The sequence below is a fragment of the Limulus polyphemus genome, unplaced genomic scaffold, assembly GCF_000517525.1.
Source record: "Limulus polyphemus unplaced genomic scaffold, Limulus_polyphemus-2.1.2 Scaffold1332, whole genome shotgun sequence".
NCBI classification, from domain to species: Eukaryota; Metazoa; Arthropoda; class Merostomata; order Xiphosura; family Limulidae; genus Limulus; species Limulus polyphemus.
The window spans coordinates 97499-107911 of NW_013666942.1; the positions used below are offsets into that span (position 1 = coordinate 97499).

Sequence of the window (10413 nt, forward strand, 5' to 3'; positions counted from 1 at the left end):
ACTGACACAGTGTTTTGAGTGACTTATCTACAAACATGTCATGTTTCTTTTTTACACTCATCTTGCGAGTTGCGTAAAGTCAATGCTATATTCGGTTTTTATTGGAACGCTCTTGGCAGAATATCTTAAGTAACGAGTGTTGTAAGACTAATAGTTGGGCCATTCAACCTATAATTTATAAAACTGTCCTTTCACATTTCAAGCAGTTTTTATTTATGTTTACTCAAGCAATATCAGGTTCTGCATTTCATATCTTATGTTATTTTTAATACAGAATTATTTTAGTTCATAAATAAACACACACACACACACACTAGAAAATGCTGGATCATTATCTAGCAAAATAACAATAAAAATGATATTAATAAGCTCGTACTGAGTACTCAACTATGAAACTCTAGTGGTAGCGTCTATAGTTTCACATAAACATTACACGTGTCCATTCCAGAGTTTTAAGAAAGTAAATGTAGCTGGAATTAGTAGAAGTAAAACATCGAAGATCAACTTTTGAAATATTAATATTAGTTATTCAGTTTGGTGATATTTACTTGCCGTATTTGTGAACTTTGAGATAGTACATTTTCAATCACAAATGGAGATTGATTCTTCGATAGTATTTTTATTTGACGTTGACGGAACATTAACTAAACCGCGCCAGGTAGGTTTCTACGGTCACAGATATAATTTAAAGTTACAACGGAAAGTTTTCAAACACTAATGTACCGACTTTTAAGCTACCTCAGCATCATTTCTCTCGCCCTCAGTTCATCTCTAAATATTAGAATTAAAAGTGTCAATCCTATTCATGGAGAGAAAAAATCATTATTTGTTTGTAAACGTGTATTTAATTGTAATAAAGGCATAACATTAATTCATTTATTTGATTTGTACATATAACAATACAGTAACAGCACAAGAGATAAATACAATAGGTCGTTCAGCATATTAAATTTAAAATCATCCCAAGCAGTGTTTACAAGGATTTACACAAAAACACATAGTTATACAATTTCAAGTAAACTTATTCTTTACAATATCGTGTGGAAGTCTTACCTTATTTATTTTCTATTACTGTACATCTTCACAGAATTTTCTAGGTCGAACAAGACATCTTGCTGGTAACCAATTTTCATGAAATCAATGTACCACTGTAGTTTCTACAGCTACATAACTAAGACTACTCATCATTAACAAAATTCACTCACTAAATTCACAAGAATTTTGCTATGCAGACGATTTATATTACTAAATAACAAATTTGTGTATGTTTGTTTTTCCAATATTTTCATTTATTGTGTGTGTTTCAGAACTCAGCATTTTTTGAAAGTTTCCTTAACATGCTTCTAACATAAAAAGAGTGAAAACAAGTTGATTAAAGATACAGTGATGGAAATAATGATGCTATTTGACCATGTCTATTGGGTAGACTTGTAACACTTAATTACAAAATATAATTTTGCAAACATTAATAAATAAAATCATTATCTATTAAAGCTACAACAAAATTATTTGCACCAATGTATATAAGTTATGATACATTATAAACATATACAGTGATGTAAGAGATCTCAAAAATACCAAAAACAGATTGAAAAAACAAAAAATATATTGGTTATAAATAATAAGATACATAGTGTGCATCTATTATGCAGTTGCTTAAACAGTATTTAAAATAATCTATAATAAATTTTTTTTGTCATAAAGTTTAACTTATAATAATGTGCAAGAATGAAAATGATCGTAAGAAAAACTAGGAATTCCACAGTTTATCCTTTGTAGGATTTTATAGAACCACAACATACTTATTAAACTTAACATTTTATATCTGATATAAGTTACTTGATCTGTCAGTATAAACCAAAATGCTCAAACTTGTATAAACTAACTATATTTTAATTTGTTTCTGTTGAAAAAAATTACTCACATTTTCCATAACAAATTTCTTATGCTACCATATACTTGAAAACATTAATTTTTCTTTTCCAGGGAAAATTTTGGATAGATTTTGGCTAATAACGTGGTTAAATTATATTGTTATTTGACTTTTTTCTTTTAGAGAATTACAGAAAATATGGAAAAGTTTCTGCTGATGCTTAAATCCAGAGTTACAGTTGGTTTGGTTGGAGGATCTGATGTAGTTAAGATTGCAGAACAAATGGGAGGAATGGATGGTAAGCATCCTAAGGTTCAATTTTGTATAACTTAAAAGGTTTTTGTAAGATGGATATAGCAATTGTAATGAAAAAATATTTGATAATTGACTTAGATATGGGTATTGAGTATAATTATGGAACAGAAAATTGAACTATTGCTGATGTGGCCTTTAGCAATGTAATCTTGGACGTTGGCAGTTGATAATTGATATACAGTTAGTAGATCTTGTTGAAAAATTTGAAGCATCCAGTGATTTAGTACTTCATGTGTTGAAATAAAGTTTATTGTGTAAGTGTTAACTCCATCTAAAAACTTTAAAGAAATTTCAACAAATTTTAAAAGAAAATTATTTATAATGTGGATATATATATATAGATTCCAAGGAAGTACAAGAATGATTAAGGAGACAACTGACCATTTGTCTCGTTGAATTAATCATTTTTTCCAAGTAAAAATACTAAATATCTTGCTATGTATAATTAAATTAACCCTTTGCATTATATTTATTTATCATTAAAAATAATTAAACTAACGTATAAGTACACACAATCTCGTTAAGCAAGGTATTCAGCAAGTTCACAGTTTTGAAAGTTAAACAGTGTTTTCAAAATATTTGTCTACTTCTGTGTAATTAAAGCTAACACTTATTTCTTATTAAAACCACCATTACTATGCCAGTTTAAAAACAGAGAACATTGAGAAAGGTCATTTATTTGAACCTACAGTTTTTAATCTTTCAAAATTCTGCATTCTACAATAAGTAAGAATAATTGTTTCAGTTTCTTCTCATCTGTCAAATGTGTTTGTTAGATCTTCTCTACATCTTCTCCAGAAGTTAAATGCTCTTTCAATAATAAGGAGAGGAAAGCTCAGTATAGTACTCCATACAGCTTCAAACCACAATCCTTATAAAGTCATAATAATATTTGTAAACTCGCTATATTTATTGGTAAATTCAACTCAACCCAAAAATTCTGAAATATTAAGAAATTTGCTTTCTTGGATTGTTATATATTCTTTATTTTGACTTCACAGATAGATAAAAAGAAATGTTATTGTTATAATCAATAATACCTAAATACTTTCCATGCTTTCTTAAATTGACAGAACTTTTTCCTTAAATATAATGTTGATTCTGGGTGCAAAACCATCTAACATTTTATATTTATACAGTAATAACAACGTTAAGTTATTTTGTTATTTATTTAATTTAATTTTTTATGTTTCAGTCATATCAAAGTTTCCATATGTGTTTGCAGAAAATGGGCTTGTAGCCTATAAGAATGGTGAACTTGTATGGAAAGAGGTACAATACCCTTATCTCATAAACAATATAATTTTTCCACTCGTTTAGTTAGTAATCCTACTAAGTAATATTTAGCCTGTATTTTATTTGATCAGAAATTTGTGACTTTAATAGCCATTCAGAGATCTTTAGCTTATTCTTTACATTTAATTTTTAAAATCATCCAAGTAAAGTCACCAACTATTTTTGAAATGCTTTTCTTACTCTTTGTAGTTAATGTACTCATTCAGTTTTATATTTAAAAGTTCCAATAATTGAGTTTCACAATAAATTTTGTTTGTTAAATCTTAAAATTGTTATTAACCTGACAAATTTCATATCAAGTCAATGACCGTAGTATACTGTAATATTTAATTATAATATCAAAGAACTTATTTGTTTTTCAACACTTATTCATGTAAGTTAGCAGAGTCGTAACTGGAATATTCCTTTGAAATGTAAAAATCAATAAAAGATTATAAGTTTTTCTTACCTAATTCATCTTATCAATTAACAATTCCTGTACATTATCTGTGAAAGTATACATATGTTCTTTACATTTATTTTTAAGCATCATTCTGGTTTTAATAGTTTTGTACATACTTCACCATTCTTGTGAAATACTAAGAAGTTTTAAACCAAGTAATGTGGCCATTATTGTTTTTTCATACCACAAAAGCCATAATTCTCTGAAAGTACTTGCATATTACCCATAATTTATAACTGTGTTTCAGAGCATCGTTAACTACATGGGAGAAGAGAAGCTACAAACATTTATAAACTACTGTTTAAACTACATGTCTAAAATTACTTTGCCTTATAAAAGGTAAGCAAATCAAATAATGACTTAAAACATAGCGTTATCTTTTATTTCTGTAGATTTGTGTTATGTTAGTCACATTATTTTTTGTGGTATTACTAAATAACTAATATAATTTATTGTATTGATAAGCTTCATTCCTTGTTATTTTTTCTATTCATTACTTAGATAGTCTGATTTTTTCAGAAACATTGTATTATTAGGCAGGTATCAGTTATTTAACTGTTACATAAAATTTAAAGTAAAATTATATTTTTCTTCATAAACAGGATGGATAATTAGGTTATTATGAATAGGTTTGCTTGGATCTGACAAGCAAAATTCGGCCTTCTCAGAAATTAATATTAACAAATTTAAATGTTGTTTTTTTGTGCTGTTTAAGCACTACAAGATTACTAATATGCTAAATTGTACCAAATTAGATTTGATTATAAATCTTATTTTGATTTTTTTACATTTCATTTGTAAATTAGCTTATCAAGACACAGTTATATTTCAAAATTTTTGTTTAGTATTTGGTGTGTTTTGAATAGCTCTTAATTCATAGAAACAAAAATTAATAAACTAAAAAAATAGTTTCAAAATTGTATTTCATTAAGTACTAACTTCTCATGAGTTTGAATTTTTCTCCTCAATTTCTTTAACTGTAGCATTATGAGTTTTGTTTTTCAGCTATTATTATGATGTATGAAATATTATGCCTAAATAATGAGGATTTATTGTATATTCTTTGAAGAGCCATTCTGATATTTTAAGTATCAAAAGTCCTAATCACACCACAAGCCCAATATTTTGTTGCTTCGTAGCAGTATGGACTGTTTCCACTATATCTTCCTTAGGTTCAAATTACAAGAACAATGGTTAACAAAGCCAGAGAAAACATACAAAGTAACAACTGAATACCTGAATTGTTTGTAGTTAAGCACAAAGCTTCACTAGAGGCTATCTATGCTGCAACCACCATGAGGATCAATACCCAGTTTTTAGCATTTTAAGTCTTCAGACTTACTGCTGTTCCACTGGGAGGGGCTCTTGTATACATGTTTTAAATTGAAGTATTTTTCAAATAATATATATCTATAAGATAGATATATTAACCCATGATTGAGTGCCTTATGATATAAAACTTTATATTCTGATGCCATTGTCAGCTAGAATGTTTCATAAAAATACAAAATCCCATAGCCTGAGTCCTTTTGAAAGGTTGACCCTTCTTCATCAGGAGCAAACTGAATGTTTCTTAATTTAGCATGTTTTAGCTGTCATTCATAATGACTGAGAAAACTAAACTAAACCTTTTTATGGTTTTAGTATGACTAGTACAAAGGAAATTTTTCTTTTTCTCTCTAGAGGGAATTTCATAGAATTTCGTAATGGTTTGGTAAATGTCTGCCCTGTTGGTAGAAGCTGTAGTCAACTTGAAAGGGAGCAGTTTTCTGAATATGACAAGGTAAGGGTGTCTGGATATGTAAAATATTCACTTAGTAACAAATTCAGAAAAAAGGAGGATATCCAGTTTGCATGCATTCTTTAATAGTAGGTGTTTCCATGCATACGGTGTTCCATTAAAGACGCGAAGTCGTGTTTCATACTAAACTTAGATTAATCTGACTCCTAAAGCAACGTAATGTTTATTTCTTGTATTTGTAAGTATAATAGTCTACTATAACATTCTCTAAATCTTACAATCTTCACTCATTTTGAACATTTTCAGACAATTTTGTCAAAAATAAAAGAAAAAATCTTACCTAATGGCATTAAAAGTAAAATGTATTTGATATTAAAATAAGACAAAAAGTATAACTTATTCCAGAATAAGATGTTTCAAAATAGAGCCAATACAGAAAATTCAATAAATGTTAAAGTATCTTTTTTTTTTTGAGAGAGAATATTATATAATTTCATTTTTTGCTTTAGCCTTTCATTATTCAAGTTGATAATATACAGTTGTATTTTGTGCTCTGTTTGTTTATTTTTTGGTAAATTCTTCATATGAAGTATATTCTGTGCTATAAAACCATGTGCATTTTTGGACTTAGTGGATAAAAATCTAGAGCTCAAATAGTTTTATATAAGAATGGTCATTTGAATGAAATCTTTGTAAGAAAAGTAGTAGTACCTTAACATCTTGGTATTTATGCTCAAACTTCACATTGGCGGCTGGAATGCTAACTTCAAAGATAGTTTTGCTGTCTCCCTCATTGATGCATAGTATTCTAATTATTATCTTTCTTACCTTTTTTTTTTTTGTCTGAGCAACCACCTTTCCACTTCTGGCTACAGACAGAGAAAGGTGGTAAAGATGTTGGATGCTGTGGGCTTGAACACCCACATCTGCTCCTTTACTTCTAAAAATGTGAAGCCAGTGAAATTGAGGTTAAACCTAATAGACAGTTTACCCCAATACAGTGAGTCTCACTTGTGCTAGTACCTCAAAAACCAGGGGAAACTACATTATGACTCGCCTATGATTTCTGCTCTGGTGGTAGATATTTGTTTTGTGGCTGCATTATTATTTTTTTAAGTATATTTTTTCATTTATTTATATACTTATTCTATTCCTTTTATACAAAATTTAACTTAATTATAATATACGTAATGTTCAATACTGAATGTAATTTTTGTAAACTGGAATATTTTTTCTGCAAGACATGATACACAAATAAACTAATCTGTCTCAACTGTTTAACATGGATACATTCTATTGATTAGTATCTATCATCTCAGTCATGCTCCTTAATACACAATTGCTCCAAAAACAAAAGTATCAATAGATAAATTATTTATTAAAATATGATAAACAAACTGGATGTTAAAAATGCAAGTTTCTTTGCAGTTTTATTTATTTAAACATTTTATGTAGTCATCATAGCCTTTTAATATATATATATATATAGACATAGAGAGGCACAGAAAAAAATAGTTGTGATACATTTGTGGAGTAACTTGTTGAAAAGTATTACTTATGAATCTTTATTAGGAACATAAGATCCGAGAGAAATTTGTAGAGGCCTTAAAGAAAGAGTTTCCAGACTTGGGATTATTTTTTTCTATAGGTGAGTATATGTTTTATAAATCAAATAGTTACTATTAGTTTAAATCATCTTGCAGTAATAATCATACACCACAGTATGATCTTTAATTGTAGATCAGCTTTAATTAACATCCAAAGTTTTGTGAGAGCTAAAATATTTGCATTTTTCACTATACATACCTACGGGTTTTTATAAAGTCATTTGGTATGTTCAAACATCAGTAAAGTGAATATTACTGTCATACAGTAATATCTTGGTGGATATACCAATAAGACCAAGACAAACACGAACCTGTCATAACCAGAAATGGTCACCAAAGGGTGCTACATTTGCTTACCATACATATCAATGATGGCCTGCATTCTTGGGATGATGTGTTAGCTGAATAAAGTTCTCCAATATTGAACATGGGTATGTGATGTTGGATGGCTCTGTCAAGTCCACAAGTGTAGAAGATTCTTCATGATGAACATGGGTATGTGATGTTGGTTGGCATCTGTCAAGTCCACAAGTGTAGAAGATTCTTCATGATGAACATGGGCATGTGATATTGGATGGCTACTATCAAGTCCACAAGTGTAGAAGATTCTTCATGATAAACATGGGTATGTGATGTTGGATGGTATCTGTCAAGTCCTCAAGTGTAGAAGATTCTTCATGATACTCAATTGACTTTAGGTATCCCCATAGTCAAAATTCAATGGTCAATCTGATGTGTTCAACGTTGGACAACTTTATTTATTTGACTACCATGTCATCCCAAGGCTGTAATGTCACTGATGGCCATTTTAGGTGATCAAATATTCATGTTCTTCATGGTGTCATTAGTACATCTGTAATGAATAGTGATCATTTTATATATGTTTGAATGTATCAATACATTTTATAATAATAATGAAAATATACATTAATATGCAATTTATGTACAAACTCATAAAATGAATATGCATGCAGGAATTTCTCTAGAAATTAGTTTTTATTTTAATATCTACTTTTACACACACATACATATGTAAAAAAAAGTATCAGCTTATTATGTAGTTATACAAAACCATGAGGATATTTTTGCTTTAAAAAAAAAAGAGGATGGCTCAACTATAATACAAATCCAGTGGATATTCAAGCAGAGTGTCTGCTCACTAGCTGAGTTCGTGCACATATATTTATGTATTTCTTTTTCTCTGAATTTATGCACGCTTAAACTTGAGATTCAAAAGGCTTAACGTTTTAAATGATGAGATTGATTTTTCATGACATATTTTAGAAATTGGAATTTTGGAGCAAATCATTTAGGTCTGCATTTACTCGTATTCTTAATGTTTTGTTTTAGAATCAAAAATGTATTTTATGATTCACCAGGTGGCCAGATAAGTTTTGATTGTTTCCCTATTGGCTGGGATAAAACATATTGTTTACGTCTCTTGGAGCAAGAAGGCTACAAAACTATTCACTTCTTTGGAGACAAAACATCTGAAGGAGGAAACGATTTTGAGATTTACAGTGATCCAAGAACTATTGGTCATTCTGTCTCAAACCCTGATGACACTTGTGAACAGGTCTCCAAGCTTCTACAGCATCAACAGTAATTAAACAAAGTAGTTGTTTTAATTAACAATTTACACTCACTGAATTAGAACTTAATTTTCCAATTTACGAGTGGAAGTGAGGCGTGTTTCTGGGTGATGGTACAAGTTTTTTATCTGTACTGCACTTTGTGCTACCCTTAATGCATAATTTATCATAAAACATATTTTTGTTTGTTTGCACTATTATGTTTCATTTTTAACAGTTGTGTGACTGGACTGTTATGTGTAACTGAAATTGATATGCACTGTTCTTTTATTATATAACCAGATTAGAATAAGCTACATATTATCACTTTTAACGAGTCATTGATTTTACCAACTAAAATGTGTTTTCTGCCAGTATCCTTTTTTTTTTTTTGACACAGTTCAGGAATAATATACTGTACCAACACAATGAAGATGGATTCACCCAAACATATTGAATGTTCTTTACTGTATATTCTATTGAGATGGGGAGAGAATTTTGGCTAATAGTGAATTTAAACACAAAAATAGAAATAGATGTAGCCACTCTGGAATGTGGTAAGACTGTGATATTATAGTGTTTCTATAGAATGCTAGTTTCAAAATGAAACAAGTGATATTATTCTAAATCTACTTCTACATTGATTTGTTAGAATATAAAAATATTGGTGAATACTTATTACCCTTTCTCTTTTAGCCCCCCAGTGGCATGTCTGCAGACTTATACTGCTAGAAACCAAGTTTCGATACTCATGGCGGGCAGAGCACAGTTAGCCCTTTCTGTAGCTTTGTGCTTAATAACAAATAACAACCTCTTTTATGGAGATTAATGAAACAGCAGATGAATTAACAGTAGTTTTGTTGTTGTTCTGTACTTGAACTGGCAAGAACACGGAAACTTGGTTAAGCCTTAGGATAATCATGCCTGTAGTTTTTATTTTAAAAACATATCACAATATTTAATGCAACTTGATTGTGACCCAAATTCAACAGAATTAATGGAACATATAACTTAATAGCAGGTAAGGATGTATGATTGGTTTTCAAGTTAATTTGAGTGGGGGGGGGGATTTTTATTTAAAATAAATGCCAATAATCTTTTAATTCAATTTTTTTTTTTGCTTGTACTTTTCTTGTATGTCTACTTTTTATGTGAATCATATAAATATATTTCAAATTTGAATAAGACAGGATAAACACAAATGCCAAAAATAATTTGTCTTTTACTTAAATTCACATTATCAACTTGTTTTCATACTGTTTACTACAGTGGGGTTCATCCACATTACATAATGCTAAATAACTTCAAGTTTAAGCCTGTTATAACACTGTGTAAAGAATTAACGAAAACGTATCGGGTGAAATCATTTTCTTTCCTTTGTAAAATACATAAAAAATCATAACAGTCGTTGATGGGAATAACTGCAATATTGATGTTATTCTTGTTTACATTGTTTGTATGACCGGTACGTTATGGGGGGACCTGTAAACAATGAAGTTTTGGACCCACAAGCAATTTGGTACACAAATAGTTAGAAAAATGTGCTTAATAAACCACTGGGGGGGTCC

At 29.4% G+C, this 10413-nt stretch overlaps 1 protein-coding gene across 1 annotated transcript; it reads left to right on the forward strand.

Annotated features, from left to right (window-relative positions):
* Positions 1-426: 426 nt before the first annotated feature.
* LOC106463131 (phosphomannomutase 2-like) lies at positions 427-9252 on the forward strand. The gene is made up of 7 exons (XM_013923109.2): positions 427-658; positions 2057-2171; positions 3384-3460; positions 4174-4265; positions 5610-5709; positions 7240-7315; positions 8654-9252. The coding sequence occupies exons 1-7, from the start codon at positions 593-595 to the stop codon at positions 8878-8880; spliced, it is 753 nt and encodes a 250-aa protein (XP_013778563.1). The 5' UTR covers positions 427-592; the 3' UTR covers positions 8881-9252.
* Positions 9253-10413: the final 1161 nt, after the last annotated feature.

Excerpts from the sequence above, each read along its gene's own strand:
- LOC106463131 (XM_013923109.2), top strand. The coding sequence starts at position 593 with ATGGAGATTGATTCTTCGATAGTATTTTTATTTGACGTTGACGGAACA. Across the intron at positions 659-2,056 it reads CATTAACTAAACCGCGCCAG|AGAATTACAGAAAATATGGA; the intron begins GTAGGTTTCTAC and ends TTTTTCTTTTAG. Across the intron at positions 3,461-4,173 it reads GTGAACTTGTATGGAAAGAG|AGCATCGTTAACTACATGGG; the intron begins GTACAATACCCT and ends ACTGTGTTTCAG.